This window comes from Oryctolagus cuniculus, chromosome 15 (genome assembly GCF_051225735.1).
Source record: "Oryctolagus cuniculus isolate XC-2025 breed Fujian yellow rabbit chromosome 15, ASM5122573v1, whole genome shotgun sequence".
Classification (NCBI taxonomy): domain Eukaryota; kingdom Metazoa; phylum Chordata; class Mammalia; order Lagomorpha; family Leporidae; genus Oryctolagus; species Oryctolagus cuniculus.
In genome coordinates, this window is record NC_142881.1 from 41,549,732 (window position 1) to 41,566,751 (window position 17,020).

At 42.9% G+C, this 17,020-nt stretch overlaps 1 protein-coding gene and 1 pseudogene across 4 annotated transcripts in view; one reads left to right on the top strand and one right to left on the bottom strand.

Annotated features, from left to right (window-relative positions):
* ANKRD22 (ankyrin repeat domain 22) overlaps positions 1-17,020 on the top strand; it is a 29,244-nt gene that overhangs the window by 10,424 nt on the left and 1,800 nt on the right. The window contains exons 2-5 of one of the 4 annotated variants that reach the window (XR_011382383.2): positions 8,521-8,712; positions 11,755-11,862; positions 15,066-15,160; positions 15,960-16,037. Coding sequence is in view for 2 of the 4 variants with exons in the window: in XM_002718370.6 (XP_002718416.4) it covers positions 8,521-8,712; positions 11,755-11,862; positions 15,960-16,037 (378 nt within the window). In the remaining 2 variants the exon portion in view is untranslated. The remainder of the gene's footprint in view (positions 1-8,520; positions 8,713-11,754; positions 11,863-15,065; positions 15,161-15,959; positions 16,038-17,020) is intronic. The other 3 variants (XR_016221615.1, XM_002718370.6, XM_089314069.1) reach the window with 3 other exon arrangements.
* LOC127484295 (U2 spliceosomal RNA) lies at positions 9,977-10,143 on the bottom strand (annotated as a pseudogene).

Here is a 17,020-nt window from a genome sequence, read left to right on the forward strand (position 1 = left end):
AGGTTGGTCTTGTCCTATTCTGGGAAAGACAGAGTATAGAAATCTTGGGGCATTAGAAAGTAAACAGAGGCACAATAAAACTCTATAAAGCATTTATTGAGCAAAGAGTAATTCATACATTGGGCATCAAAAACCAGAAGTGGTTTGGGTACTCCTTGGAGGGAATGCAAAAGGAAGAACAGAAAATGTCTGCGTGGTTACAGGTGCACACTTCCCTGATTTGGTCAATCCTGGTGGAAAGTCCCCAGGTTTGTAGGTTGGCAGGCAGTTTCAGATTTGTTACCCTATGCTTCATTTTTCTTTAAGAATTTACAAGTAATAGCTCAAGTTTTGTTTATGTTTGTAAATGAATCAAAGTTAAGGTCCCTTACGATTCCTAACTGGCTTTCTCTGCTCAGGAAGTCTTTTAGGCCTGGTCTCTGTTTTCTCAACAGGAATGTATGTCAGTTTCTATTGGGGTGCTGGAGCTGGCTGAAGCTCGTTACAGTCTGCTTGATTTGGTGTGTGACAGGGGTTTTTGCCCAATTCTGAGTTCCATGACCTCTGCATGGTAGCGTGAGATTAGCCAAGCGGGAGTAGTTGCACTAATGAAACAAGAATATCACAAGAAATGTTTCTTTCCCTCCCCCACTTTTAGAACTGGATGTTGTCCATTTAGAAATATAACACTACTTCCTCTCTTCTCTATGCTCACTTTGCCTGTGGTCTGAGGTTGTCAGGGAACATCAGGGCTTCTGGTTTGCTAGTTTCCAGCAGTCAGAACCCAGCCTGCCTCCACCCTTTCTCCCCACTTTCTCCCCATCAGAGAGGTGAAAGCTTTCCTAGTATCCTCTGCTTTTCATCACCGTGACTTCAGAGCTTCTAGTGTTCTGGATTGTGAGGAGTAGTAACAGGGCTTCTTAAATTGTTGGTTTCTACTGAGTATGGAACAGGTAGGTGGCCTTTTAGTCCTTGCCTTCATTTAGAGAACCCAGATCTATGCCATGGATTTCCCCAGAATGACAGCCATTACAGAACAGCATCAAAATAAGAAACAAAAACGACAGAAAACACGAGAACAAACTGGTGGGCCAAGTCATCATTGCTGCTCTCATACAACCACTGGTGTCCCATCACCAAGTTGGTCCATAGGAGCCACTGAGACAAGTCAGTACTGAGTCAGTTATTTGTCCACGAACAGGAGCAGGCACCAGGGGGCTGGGAACTCCACAGCATGTTAGGTCTCTCTCTTCTTATTGAGTGGCTACTCAGAGACAGCAGTGCTGGGAGTGGAGTGACACGGACTGAAGTCTCTGTGAGTCCCAGGAGGCACAACAGGATGCGGGAATCCAAATGACTGGGTGAGGACCGGCACCCAGTATTCACTTCCAGTTAATAAAGTAGAGGTTTTCATGAATGTGCATCCTCAGACCATGCAGCTTGATGATGCTGTACTTGGAGTCTGATTTTGACATTGCTCACTCTGAAGAGCTGGTCACCACTGGTATTCACCAGTAGGAGGTTAATTGGATCTCCTGCTTCTGTGTGCAGATCACTCTCAGCTTGTGGTCTAAATGGCAATAACTGGTAACACTGAGAAAACCCAGCTTGCTTTCTGGTAGGAAAAGATAAGCATTAAATCCCTTCCTTGCCACTTTGTTCCTGGCTTGTCTTTTTCCAGTAGTAGCTACTGTCTTTTGCTTTTCATTTCCTCCAGATGCCCCCTTTAATGCGATGATTGCAGTTGTGTCCAGGGAGCAAATGGAAGTAGAGTTTCTTCCCCAGGTCAGGCCTGGACAGTTCTGGTGGTAAAAACTCCCAGCTGACCTGGATGACATCAGTGGGGACTCGTGATTGCTGTGGCCAGAATCCTGTGGGCTCTGCAGTGGCCCTGTGTTACACCTTTCACACGAAGCATGTTTGAATGAACAGCTCTGCAGGTAGCTCCTTCTGCCACTCTTTCAGCCACTTGTTCATTTATGTACCTGTTTGGAAGGTCCTTTCTGCCTCCCCATTTCACCCATCTTGGCAAGAGTATCTCTCAGAAAAATTTATGGGACATTTTGAACGAATGGAGCTCCAGCATGGAGATGGCTATTGAGCAATGAATTGATTCCTCTCAGTCTTATATAAGAAAAGTTCTATGTTTTTTCCTTGGGAGAGGAGTTGTGGAAGTGCTATTACATGGAGGGCAAATGACACTGAAAAATGCGGATGCTTTAAGGCAGCTTTGCCTTTAGACACATTTTGGATTAGGAATACTCAATCGGTATTGGCATCCAGACCTCAACTTCTTCCCTAGCCTTATTTCCCAGTCAGGTCATGGGGATCAATGTACCAGTTAACATGTGATTTGTATAATGTTCTACTTGCTTATCCCTACAGAAGTTTAACTTCTGGAAGGTTGCAATCTAGTTGGTGAGTCCACACTAAACTCTCTGGACAAAAACCAATAACCTGCCTGAGGGCATGCATACTTCTTTTCACAGGTGGGAGAGATTAAGGCGATATCTTGGAGAGGAACCATGAACTGTGCCTTGCAGAATAGAAAGCACAAGGTGCAAGGCATAAGGGTGCCAAGCAGGTAGTCCAAAGGTAGGAGCAAGGAGATGCTTGACCCAAGATCTGAGAGCAGGCACAAGGCCTTGCTTAGTATACAGCTGGTCCAGCCAGACAAGCACTGCATTATACCTAGTTTCTGTAGTGAAAAGTACACCTTAAAATGATAAAGCAGGGTGGTGTGATAGAGGGTACCTGGGCTGGGAGACCATCATGTTTGGTGGAGTAGTCTGGAAAGGCCTCTCTGAGGAGATGATGTGTGGGTTGCTAATTAATTTGGCCAAGCTGAAGATCAGCCAGGTAGCTTATAAGCAATTGGAAAGATCTGAAGGCAGAAATGAGCATGGAATGCTCCAGTAATAGCTGGAATATTATGAACAAAAAGGAGAGGGATAGAAGATGTTAGAGTTAAAACTGAGTTTGCCAGTTAACAGTTAACAGCGCACTCTGTTAATCAGTCCTATGTCAGATTTTCAAGCTGTTCAGAGCACAGTTCTAGCAAGTGCCATTCCCAGGTTAATCCATGTGAACACACACACACTGATGACAAACATTCCTTCTCCTCCTCACCTACGGATCTATCTTCCTCTGGATCCTCAGTGAAATCTGGCTTTTTCCAAGCATCATCTTATCTGTCTGATGGTGACTGTTGCTTCCATCTGCGCCTTGCACACCACTGACACTTTTTGATCATGAATCAATTTCTCTCTTGAAATCTTTGCTCATGACCCTTTTTCTACTTTTTCATCTCTACTCCACACACTTTGTGACCCACTTCCACCTCCATAAAACACAATTTCCCCTTCCCTTTTGATTGACCTCAATATCCACAAACCTTTGTTCTCCTTTCTTGACCTTGGTCTCTACTGTAAATCAGCCTCTCAACACAGCCATCTTGGCTCCTCGTGCCTGGACAAAGTATATCTGTAATGTCTCTCATCACAGCCTGCTGCCAGGTCACTTGACTTCTGAGACCACATGTGCTGATCAGCTCTGCTCCTTCTCAGTGTGCCTGTTTGCTCCTCTCTTTTTCCAACTCCATTCATCTCCTGCTTTACAGTTGGCATCCATTCAGCCTGAATTCCATGGTAAACCACTCACTCACTCACTATCCTTGCTGACAGATGTTTCCTAACCCTTGTCCCTTGCTCCTTCATTTTCTCTGCTCTTCCCCATCCACAGATTTGCTGAAAAGGCCAAAAACCTGTGCTGTAGGCTGAGCCAAATGCAGAGTTTCAGTGTATTTGTACAACCTATTTATTTGAAAGAGTAACAGAGAAAAAGAGGGAGCGACAGAGGGAGAAAGATCTTCCATATACCAGTTCATTCCCTAAATGGCTGCAACAGCCAGGGTTGGGCCAGGCTGAAGCCAGGAGCCAGGAGCTTCATTTGGGTCTCCCACATGGCTGGATAGGGACCTAAGCACTCAAGACATCTTCTGCTGCTTTCCCAGGTGCATTAGCAGGGAACTGGATAGGAAGTGGAGCAGCTGGGACTTGAACTGGTGCCCATATGGGATGTTGGCCCTGCAAAAGGCAGCTTAACCCACTGCACCACAGCATTGACCCTAAGAAAGTTCATACTTTTATTCGTTTCACTTAGACACTTATCATTATGACTGTCCCAAGTCCTCCCCACCTTGAGGAAGAGGTAGAGCCTCATCTATCCTCAGTGACATCTGCTATTTCTTTAACCTGTTCATCTATTTAAACATCAATGTTACTTACTTATCTAGTTGTGTGCATAAATCTATTCATGACAAATACATATTAGTATAAAGCATGGAGATCAGAGTTCACACTTTCCGCTCAGAATTGCAGCCAGTCTGAAGTCCTCCCCATCCCGTATATCTGTTCTTTCTCCCTGGCATGGGCATTGAAGCCAGAATCATCCTTCATCCTTCTGTGTAGTAATGCAGATGCTTCCACATTTGTTCTCTATACTGTCACTCTCTTTGAGCAATTATCTGCTCTTTCATAACCATCCTCACCATCCTCATTGGCTCCTGACACTTTAATACTTCTATGACTAGCTGACACTAATTGAAGGCTTATTATGAGCTGCATTTGAGCTGAGTGTTTCTTCTACCCAGCTGCATTTAATGCTTACAGAACAGAACAGGAAAGGAGTGATTATTCAGTGAAGAAGGAAACTGATGCAGAGAGTTTAGGTAAGTGGTCCAGACAGTACAGCTGTCAAGTGGTGGAGTTGACATTGGAACACAGACCATTTGCTTCCAGAGCCTGTATATGTACCCACTTGACTACTCCATCTCATTTAGAAATATCGCAGAATGTTGATGGACTTCAATACTCCCCACTAGGTACTTGCCAGCATTCACTGCTGAGCTTACTAAAAATTTCCCTCTAATCTCAGCATCTTATTTTCACAGAGAACATACTCAGGCCCTCCTATACTGCCTTCTGCTCCCTCATTGTATGAAAAAGGGGTCATAAATGATCCAGTCTGGATGTCTTTCTGACTTTTTATTGTAAGTTTCTATCCTTTGCTTTTGGGTTACATCTTTTGGTTTTTCCTACAGCCTCTCTGTCCATGACTTTTTAAAAACCCATTGGGAGCTATTGCTTATTTGAGGACAGTTTGAGTGGAAAGAATCTGGGTTTATAAGAAGCATCTGCAGGCCCATGGCAGAAGAGGACTGCTGTTTATCCCTAGTGTGAACTGTAGCTTAATGTGAGTGCAAGTCTCAAAGACAAAGTCTTGTAGCCAGAAGATATTTGGAAGGCTGATTTTCAAAGCTGAAACAGAGGTAAAAAAAATGTATACATTCAGAAGTCATGCCGCTTGATGATTCCTAGCCCTTTCAGTTATGAATTGAGTGACTTTGGGCAAGGAAGACAACATGTTTTAGTCTCATTTTGCAAGAAAGGTATTATCATACTGTTTATTTGTAGGATTATTATGAGGCCAAGTGAAATAGCTTGGTACTCAGTAAGGGCTAGCACATCTCTTAATTTATCCATTCACCTATCAAATACATATTGAATGCCTGCTATATGTCAGACACTATGCTGGATGCTGTTCATACAAAGATGGACAAGAATAGGCGCAATACCTGCCCTTGTGTAGCTCACGGTCTGCTTGGAGACTTGATTGCTAATGATACTGTCTTAGTCCATTCTGTGCTGCTGTAGCCAAACAGCACCGACTGGATGGTTTATAATGAAGAAGAATTCATTGGCTCACAGTCCTAAAGGATGGGAAGTCCACCAGTGGAGGGCTGGCGTCTGGGGAGGGTCTTCTTGCACTGTCATCCCATGGTGGTAGGTGGAAGGGCAATGGAGTCTTAATGTCTCCAGTGTGTTTCTGTTTCTTCTAAGCTCAAGGTGCCTCGAAGTTCTAGGAACTGAGGATCAGAATGATGCATACCAGTTTTTCCCGCAACCCAAAATGGACAGCCCCTTCCTCTTTCTCATTTCTTTTTTGACAGGCAGAGTGGGACAGTGAGAGAGAGAGAGACAGAGAGAAAGGTCTTCCTTTTCCGGTTGGTTCATCCTCCAATGGCCGGCGGCGCACCGCGCTCATCCAAAGGCAGGACAGGTGCTTCTCCTGGTCTCCCATGCGGGTGCAGCCTTCCCGGGCCATAGCAGAGAGCTGGCCTGGAAGGGAGACAGAATCCGGCACCCCGACCGGGACTAGAACCCGGTGTGTGTGCCGGCGCCGCAAGGAGGAGGATTAGCCTGTTACAGAGCCGCGGCGCCGGCCGCTCATTTCTATTTTCAACCAACCTTTTTCTCTTCCCTTCAGTACGCTGCGGTGCTTTTTTGACAATGAGCTGCCTCCTAGTGGAAGTAGTTCATAACAGCAGAGACTCTTTTTAGCAGGGAAATGAATGGGTGGCTCGCCTGTTTCAACTGAGGCAGGAAGACGCTCTGCTTTTCAAAAACAGAAGTTCCGTGTTCAGTACCTGAGAAGCCTAGGAATGATGAAAGAGAACAGGTTAATATTTTAAGTAATATTTCTCAAGTGAAATTAAGGAATCTTTAAAAGCCCCGAGTGACTCTTGCAGGAATATGTTCCACCTTTTCCTCTTTCTCTCTTTAATTAAATCTCAGTGGAGTTTGAACATCCTCAAAAAGACTCTTGAGAGCCAGCGCCGTGGCTCACTAGGTTAATCCTCCGCCTTGCGGTGGGGTCTAGTCCCGGTTGCCCCTCTTCCAGTCCAGCTCTCTGCTGTGGCCCGGGAAGGCAGTGGAGGATGGCCTAAGTGCTTGGGCCCTGCACCTGCAGGGGAGACCAGGAGGAAGCACCTGGCTCCTGGCTTCTGATCGGCGCAGCACTGGCCATAACGGCCATTTGGGGGGTGAACCAATGGAAGGAAGAGCTTTCTCTCTGTCTCTCTCACTGTCTAACTCTGTCAAAAAAAAAAAAAAAAAAGAGAGTCTTTATTCTGGAAGTTCAGGCCAGGCAGTAAACATTTATAAATGAGGAAAATGGGCCAGGTGTGATGCAGTTGGGAGTGGCGGGGACTGTGGAGAATTGTAACCTCTGCCCACTAAGCGTCAGTTATTTGGAAACCGGTGCTGTGCTGTAGTGGGATAAGCCTGTGATGCTGTCATCACCTCTGGGTGTTGGTTTGTGTCCAGGATGCTCCACTTCAGATCCAGCTCTCTGCTAATGGCCTGGGAAAGCAATAGAAGATGGCCCAGGTGCTTCTTCCCCTGCACACGCCTGGAATATCCTGAGAAGGCTCCTGGCTCTTGGCTTTGGATTGGCCCAGCTCTGGCCATTGCAGTCATTTGGGGAATGAACCAGTGGATGGAAGCCCTTTCTTTCTGTCTCCCCCTCTCTCTGTAACTCTGCTTCTGAAAAAAACGAATAAAATCTTTAAAAAAAGTTATTTGGTGTCTTGTGGGAATGTGGGTCCAATGTTGTCAAACCTCTTGATTTTTAAAGATAATCTTGAAAGCTAGATTACTATATGAACTATTACAGATAAGGAGTTATGGAAGTATTTTGTGGAGTCAAGGCAGAGAATCAGATGGAAGGAATGAAACAGTGGGTATTTGGAGAACAGAAGTTCAGAAGGGCTGGGGCAGAGGGGGAAATTTGTCAGGATGATGCCAGCTTAGGTCTTACTATTGACATTGCAAAGCTCTTTATAATGTTTTCTATAAAAACTTATTCAATTATGGTTACTTACATAATTTGTTATTTGTATGTTATTCGCCTAAAGCCTGTGTTTTCCACTGTGCTGAATTCTTTGAATCCTGGGGCCATGGAGGTATTGTTCTGTCAGTACTATCTTAAATTCCTCCCTATACATCCATTTTAGCTTTAGCAATATCCTGCTTTTCTGGCTGGCCCATATATTCATGAACACAATACGCAGTTTCCTTACTTAGTCAAATTTGTTGTACTTCTTCCATTTACTCATTAATTCATCCATTTGATGAACTCTTCTGGATGCCAAGCAATTTAGGAAAATCTAAGTGGTTCCTTGTGGGCTTATGCTTATTCTAGACTTAAGGCAAGCAAAACTGACACCCAAAATTCTAATTACAAAGCAATATATTGCAATTTAGAAATAGTTATAAGTTATTAGGTAATGAATTTTTATTCTTGTGGTTTGATTATGCCTATATTTCTTTTTAAAAATTTGTTTTTAAGGCAGAGAAACAGAGTAAAAGAAAAAGAGAGAGGTCTTCCATCCGCTGGTTCACTCCATAAATTCCCACAAAATATGGAGCTAGGTTAGGCTGCAGCCAGGAGCCAGCAACTCCAGCTGGGTCTCCTGTGTTTGGTGGTAGGGACACAAGCACTTGCACCATCACCTACTGCTTCCCAGCAGCTTTAGCAGGAAGCTGGATAGGAAGTAGAGGGAGGACTCACATCTAGGCACTCAAGATCTAGGCACCCGGGATACAGGTGTCCCAAGTGGCAGCTTAACTTGCTGTACCACATACCTGCCCTATAATTATGATTAGATTTCAAGCTTTGTTTTTGTTTTTCTTTACTCAGCCCATCTGCCAGGCGGCCTATCAGAATGACTTTGGTCAAGTGTGGCGGTGGGTGAGAGAGGACAACCACTATGTCAACGTTCAAGATGGCTTCAATGGAGACACTCCTCTGATCTGTGCTTGCAGGCGGGGACACACGAGAATTGTTTCCTTCCTCTTAAAAAGAAATGCGAACGTGAACCTCAGAAACCAGGTAGGGTTGTGATCCATGAGTGCAGAGTGTGATCGTCCATGACCACTCCTTTCTTCTTGATCACTGAAGGTGCTGAAAGCCATTTTTCATTACTAGTAGCTCCTCATATTGACAGTTCTTTTTTTTACCTTACTTTAGAGAGCCTGATACATATCAATGACATTTTGTTAAGCTAAAATGCAAAATGAAGCATAGTTCCATAGAGGTATATTTTATGATGAATTGTGTCTGTGCTTCTGAGGAGGAAGAGTATGGTCCACGTGGAGCTTCTTCTCCTCTTTTCCTCTTAATTCTCTTTCCTCTTCCTTTCTTCCCTTTTCTTTCCACCTCCCCTTTCTTGCTACTAAGAAAAAATAATGGGAAAGACTTGCATAAAAAGAAATATTGACTTTGTGATGCAATACCGCTGTTTATGTCTTTATTGACTAGGTTGATGTCCTGATCTCCAGGAGATCCTGTGATAGGCTTGCAGAATGCTACTGAGAAGTTGACCAAAGACAGATAGGCCCATGAACCAGAGGCTTTTTGAAGTTGCACAGAAAAGTGTAGAGAATGTGCTTAAAGATGCAGTAGGAGCTCTTGTGCAGCCTTCAGGACCATGCGTGCATTGCTGCAAATATCCTTGCAGAATTCCTTCTCAGCATCTTACATCGGCATCTTAGCAAAGGCAAACGTTTAAGTTATCCTGAGAACATATTGGATATCATTTTTTGCAGTAATTAGGAGTTTCCTATATTCACTCATACGCATTGGGTGAGAAAAACAGCCTAAAGAGCGCCACTTACCCCTTCCAAGTCAATTTAAAGACTAGCTCATTGAAAATAACAATGCATTATCAGAAAATTGATCACTACTGGACTTTCTGGTTCATGTTTATTATTTTCTTTTGTTGCATTTAAGCTCAAATCATCCCTGTGCTGAATTTAACATAAAGGTATCCTAGTAGAATATGACATATCTTTCTATAATGTAGCTGAGGAACCAGGTGTTTAGCAATGTGATCAGTAGTGCCCAAGACAGATGTGTGACAATTCTAGATCCCACGCAAGAACCATGCTCACTCGGCAGCTGAGGGACTGGAGTATTTGACAGACCAGGGGCAGGCCTGTGAAGGCCCCCTTATCTCTGCTTCTAAGAGAAGAACCTCAGCCAGCCTGTTTGGCTCCTCTTTGGTATCATAAAAATCATGAAAATGACTTTAGTGAATTCTTTAGATTAATAGGGATTTCATCTGAAGAAGCTTTTGGTTTGCAGTCTACTTTTCAAATATTTCCTGATCTTTTAACATTTGAATATTAGTGTTTCCCAAATATCAGTGTTTGTAAATTTAGTAATTCAAAGAAGTGCTTCTAATTTTGTAAAGCTGTTTCTGTGTTAAACTGATAAGAACAGATACTACACTTGATCTTAGCCAAAAGGCCGACAAGCAATATGTTTCTGTGTTAAGTACTAAACAAAGACCTGGAAACCTAACACACAAAAAGCTCTGCTGGTGATGCCGAAGCCCACACTATAGAAAATGTGGATTCTGTAGAAAGCAACGGAAATGAAAACATAAAGATACTTCTTTTGTGTTTGCTGGTTTTCTGGTCTGTTAAGTTGGTCAGAATTTAATGAGAAAATTAAGTGTTGATCAGGAAGCATACTTAAATTATCCTCCTACTGGAGCACAATTTGATAGCACAATATGAAAAGTATTAATACCTTTTTTGCCCAGAATTCTATTTTTAGAAACTTAAGTAAAAGACAAATTTATGAATGTTGACAAAGTTTTGTGAGCACAGATGTTCAGGCAAAAACTATTCATAAAAGTAGGAAGTTCAAAACTTGAGATGTCTAATACGTAAGGTTTGGCTAAGTGAATTAGAGTTGCTGCATTCAATAGAAAGCCATGTGGTCATTATAATTACAAGGTGGACTTCAGAAAGCATGTGGAAAATCACTTTTACCTTTCAATTCCATTTTCCATTACGAATTACCCTTGAATATTTAAAAATATTGAATGGCTTGGGAAATGTACATGTTCTAAACATGTATTTCTAAACTGAAAGAAAAAAAAACAATATATAATTTTGCATATGCACTATGGTCCTACATTTTAAAATTCCACACATACACATTTAAGAAGAAAACAGCAAAATGTCAACAGTTAACCCAAAACTGTTTGATAATGGATGGTGTCATTCTATTCTCAGCCAGTTTTCAAAATTTTTATAGGCTATATATATACCTTAGGAAACATAAAAAATGTCCTTATGGAAGAACAGTACCTCAACCAAATGGAAATTAATCTCCCCTTTTCTCTCTTGCCTGCCTTCTCCTCTTATTGAATTGACTGATATTCCTGTTATACGATAGCCTGGTTTGCATTATATTTATCTGTGCATGATTCTCTCCACCTTTGACTATGAGGTTATGGCAGCCCCTTGAATCTAAGTCTTTGACCTGACAGATAGTCACATATTTGAAGAATTTAATTGTATTCTTCTGGCTCTGCTTGTGTGCATGGAGAAGCATAGGAAAAGTACCACGTGGATGAGATTTTTCTATAATCATACCACAAAATGAATAAGCATATAGCATACATAATTAAGACATAGCTTTTCATACTCGCTTCAGTACTATGCCTGTATCATTGTCTATTATTTTTTCCCAAAACTGAGTGTGAGAATCTGTCTTCTGGTGACTCATAGAATGTGTACTTCACCTCTCACTTTTTCAGTGGCTCTTGCCTGGCTTTTCCTTTACACTGGGTTGTGTTCAGTATTCTGGTCGATGGATACCTGAGTTTATTAACCAAACAGACCCCACAGGAAGAAGTGCCACGAGGAGAAAGACCTGTTTACCCTGATTTGAACATAATGGAATATATATATGTACATCCATATATCCCATAGTACCCCATGTATCTATACAATATTTATGTATTAACTAAAAACAAAATGTAAAAAGCACAAACTAAACTCTTTATAATGATAATCTGTATATATAGAATCTGAAATTCAATGTTTTATTAATAAAAATCTTTTTCTTAATTTCTAGAAAGAGAGAACCTGCTTGCATTATGCTGTGAAGAAAAGATTTACCTTCTTTGATTATCTGCTCATCATCCTCCTGATGCCTGTCCTGCTCATTGGGTACTTCCTCATGGTGAGTATAACGCTTGTTAGGGTCAAACGGCAGTGTGTGGGAGAGCCATGCGTAACTCATGAAGTTTTGCTAGGTGAGTCAGATGTTGTCAAGAAATAATAAATAATAAAGTAAGTCCTTGCCTTCTACTCTATAATTGAGATTTCCAAAATACATGCAATGCCGTGATTGAAGTAAAACAAGAAAGGTTGCAAAAGTAGTTCACCAATGGTAAAATAATCTGTGCAATGTTTTATTTACAAAAATAATTTAGAGTTCAAAAATGCCAAACTTAAAAAAGTGATAAGGAGGTAGAGAGGCTAGTGATCTTGAGTTGATCAGCACATGTGGTATATCTTCATTGAAATGCCACCCTGCACCCATAAGCGTGGACAATTATTACCTGGTAATTAAAGAAAAAAAGGGGAGAAGCCAGAAAAAAATTAGTCGTGACTAAGAATCATCCAAAGGAAGCACAAAAATTCTAAATGTTAAAAAAAATTCCCTTGGCTTTCCTATTTTGTAAGAGGAGTTTATATTTTTTTATATATTTTTCTGAAAATCTTTCTGATTTTTAAGGACACACCATGCGGTGAATTAAAAACAACAGATTTCAAGGTATTTGCATCTAGAAGCTGACACACACAGACGATATTTATTGAGATTTAAAGCCCATATTTCACTTGGATGGATTTATTAATGGGATTTAATACATGCTTGAATGAATATTTGGCAGAGAGTAATTTCCCAGAATAAATAAATACGCAGTTGTTGTAAGAAGGCAATTATCTTTTGAACAGAAGTTGAAGCTTAGGGGTTCTTTGTTTTGTTTTGTCTCTTTTTCTTTATTTTATTTTTAAAAAAATATTCTTTCTTTATTTGATAGGTAGAGTTACAGACAGTGAGAGAGAGAGACAGAGAGAAAGGTCTTCCTTCCGTTGGTTCACCCCCCAAATGGCCGCTACGGCCGGCACAAAGCCAGAGCCAGGCGCTTCCTCCTGGTCTCCCATGGGGTGCAGGGCCCAAGCACTTGGGCCATCCTCCACTGCACTCCCGGGCCACAGCAGAGAGCTGGACAGGAAGAGGATCTACTGGGACAAAATCCGGTGCCCCATATGGGATGCCAGCGCCGCAGGCGGAGGATTAACCAAGTGAGCCACAGCGCAGGCCCCTTGTTTCTCTTTCAAATAGAGTGATAGGTCTGCACTTTTGTTTCCATCTTGTTTGCCTTATGGCCAGTTCCACTTTTTAAAAAAGTTGTCTATTTTTTATTTACCTCAAAAAGGCCAAGCATTTGCGCCATCATCCACTGCCTCAAAGGATGCATTAGCACCAAGCTGGACTGGGAGCAGAATAACTGAGACTTGAACTCCCGTGTGGCACGTGGGCATCCCCAACATAACCTGCTGGGCCACATGCCTGCCCCCAGCCGGTTCCACTTTTGGGAAATGACTCAACTAATGGCCATGGCCTATCTATCAGCTGTAAAGAGGCTAGAGTTCAGTTATTCTGCCAGAGTAACTTATGCATCTGTTATCTTTTTTTTTTTTTTTTTAAGATTTATTTATTTACTTGAAAGCCAGAGGCAGAGGCAGAGAGAGAGAGACAGAGACAATCTTCTCCAAGTGGCCACAACAGCCAGAGCTGGACCAATCCAAAGCCAGGAGCCAGAAGCCTCTTCTGGGTCTCCCACGTGGGTGCAGGGGCCCAAGGATTTGGGCCATCTTCTATTGCTTTCCCAGGCCATAGCAGAGAGCTGGGTTGGAAGTGGAGCAGCCGGGACTCGAACTGCCGCTCATATGAGATGCTGGCACTGTAGGTAGAGGCTTTACCCATTAAGCCACAGCACTGGCTCCCATTAGTAATCTATCTTAACATGAGTTCCAGAACAAGGTCTGCAAGTCAAAAATATTACTTCTTTGGGGATTAAATGTTACAGAATCTGGAGAATTATAATTAAATGTGATAATGCTGACTTCGATGATTGGATTTATGGTGAGACAAAGGTGAAACTTTAATTTGCTAATAAATTATTTGCTAATGACTGTGAAGAGATCTTAAAAATTTTCACAGTGTGTAGAGCAGGTGTTTAGCTTAGCAATTAAGAAACCAGTCAAGGGGCCAGCGCTGTGGCGTATCAGGTAAAGACACCTCCTGCAATGCTGGCATTCCACATGGGTACCGGTTCAAGACCCGATCCAGTTCTTTGCTATGGCCTGGAAAAGCAATGGAAGGTGGCCCAAGTCCTTGGGCCCCAGCACCCGAGTGGGAGACCCGGAAGAAGCTTCTGGTTCCTGGCTTCGGATCAGTACAGCACTGGACGTTTTGGCCAACTGGGGAGTGAACCAGCAGATGGAAGACCTCTCTCTCTCTGCCTTTCCTTCTCTCTCTGTGTAACTCTTTCAAATAAATAAATAAATCTTAAAAAAAAAAAAAAAGAAAGAAAGAAACCAGTCAAGCTGCCGGCACCCTGTATCACAGTACCTGGGTTTGATTCCCGGATCCAGCTCCTGAATTTAGCTTCTTGTTAACACAGACTTTGGGAAGCAGTGGTGATGGCTCAAGTAATTGAGTTCCTGCACCCACGTGGGAGACATGGATTAAGTTCCTGGCTGAAGCCTAACTCTAGCTATTGTGGATATTTAGGGAGTAAAACAGCAAATGGGCATTCTCTCTCTCTCTCTCTCTTTCTCTCTGACACTCAAATAAAGATTAAATACATAAACATAAAATAAAACAATCCATGGTGTATTTAACACACATCATCTGAACATTTGCACTTTGGGAGCGGGGGAATCCTGCTCATTTACAAACATCTTTTGAGATTCTGGAGGAAAACAGATCACGACTCTGATTAGAGAGGCTCTTTCAGAATTTACTGACACAATCAGCTTTCCAAGAGGTCCTGATACTTAGAAGCCTGGGGAAAATGACTGAGTGCAATGCACAGTCCTCCCCTGACAGCACACACACCCTGCTTATTGTCAGAGCCTGGAATCGTAAATCTGAGAAATCTACGGTAACGGCGACATGAGAGGAGACGATCGGTGAAAGGGCCAGGGATGACTGAGTTACTGCAGAGAGGGGTGGAGGAGAGAGGCAGTTTGGAAGTTGGTACAGGGAGGATGCACACGGAGAGAGGACGACTGGAGGCGGTCTCCCAGGTGAGGAGGGGCTGACCTCCAGGCTGTGCCGCCTGAGCAGGGAGAGCTTTGCTTCCTCAGGTGACTGGACGTTGGGGGAAGCCTTCAGCTGGCAGATGCTCAGAATCTCACAGGACTGGAAAGGTCAAGTGGATTTCTGAGGAGCCCGAGCTCAGGTCATTCATTTGTTTAATCCTTCAACGTGGGAATATTCGGGAGCTATTGTGTGCCAGACACTGTGCTAGGAGTCAAGGACACAGTTGTGACCAAAATAGCCATAGTGAGAGTTAGGGGTGGTGAGGTGAGGACAGCCATCGATCGAATGGCATCACACTTGTGAAACTGCCGTGAGACAGCTGATACCAAGAGGTGGTGGGCGATGAGAGCCTATGAGAAAGGAATGTCTCCTGGTCAGGAAGGAAGAGAGGCGTGGACGGAGATGTGAAAGATGAATTTGCCAGGCAGAGCAGGGAGAGGGTCGAGGGAAGCATCCTGGGCAATGGTGCTCTGGCAGTGGAGAACCTGATGGGAACATAAAACTATCCAAGGCCAGTGCAGCTACAGCAGAGTGAGCCAGGAGGTGTGCAGAGAGAGGCTACGACTAGGGCCAGAGCAGGGCTTTGTAGGCCTTGATGAGGAGTCTGTGGCTGTCTCCAGAGAGATGGGGAGTTACTGACGAGTTTTGAGGAAGTTCGGGCAGTCAGGTACTGTGACGGATCTTCTACAGGATCTGGTCCGGGCTGGGGCCTGAGAGTGTGCATTCCTAACAGGTTCCCAGGTGCCAATGCTGCTGTTCTGGGAACACACCCTGAGCACTGTGGCTTTCACAGATACTCAGAGGGGCTGAGGAGGTCAGGAAAATTTTAAAAAGACACACAGGTGTGTGAGAGTGTTGGGGTTAAAATGCGGTCTGTGGACACAAAATGAAGAAAATGCTTGTAAATAAACCTCCGTTACACTTGCTGTTTGTAACAGGTATCAAAGACGAAGCAGAATGAGGCTCTTGTACGGATGCTGCTTGATGCTGGTGTTGAAGTTAATGCTACTGACTGTGTAAGTTTGTATTTTTAGCCACTTAAAAACCACTCAACATGGTCTTTGTAGGCAGTTTTCTGGTCGTCTGTAAGGTTGCTTGCTTTACATTTTTTTTTTTCCCTCTGCTGTCCGGTGACCTTGAGATTCTTTATGTTCTTCCACTAAATTTACACCTGTGAAATCTTTTATTGATGATAGGACATGTTTCATAAAGCTGACTTTACTGTTTGTGAGAAGTGAAGTCTGATGCAAGACCTGACAGCAAAATGCCATCCTCAGTAGTCAAGAAATTGGAGTCATGACACCTATGTGTAACTAGGCTTCCCACTTCTTAACTGTGTGTTTTGGCACATTATAAACTTATTCAATGCTCAGTTTCCTCATCTGTAAAATGGGGGTATTGATATAGGCCTGGCTCATCTGAAGCACTTTGCAGAGTGGTAAATAGTAAGCACTCACTGAATGTTAGCAGCTGCTACTGCAGCTAGATCCCAATGTGAGATCGTAGCCCACTGATAAAAGAGGTCCCCTTGGTTAGCTAAAGATAGATGAGATAAGAAGTTAAAGAAAACCCTGACACTCAGAGCACTGATGGCAAATGTCAGCTAGCCTCTGCCTGTTTCCGGATGTAAGGTTTCCATTACATCTCTCCTTCTGTGCTCCTGCAGGCATCTTCCTCCCTTACATGGTCCTAAGGGGCTAGGAGTTTATTTATTTTGATGATATTTTGTTTTCTTATGTTTATTGAATAAAATTTTATGTTATCAGTTCTTTATTGAAAAAGTGGGCATGTTGAAATTTGAGTCTAAGAAAATAACATTATATTCATGATGCCTAATTTCTGTGTACCCACGCCTGTGTGTGTGTGACCATTGTTCTGTGATAGAGAAAATGTCCCCATCTCTGTTTCTATTCATTACTTACATTGTTTATTTTTTGCTAATATTGATATCATGTTTACATGGAGGCAGTTTGTGGTATTTGCCCGAGAGAGGGAGAGA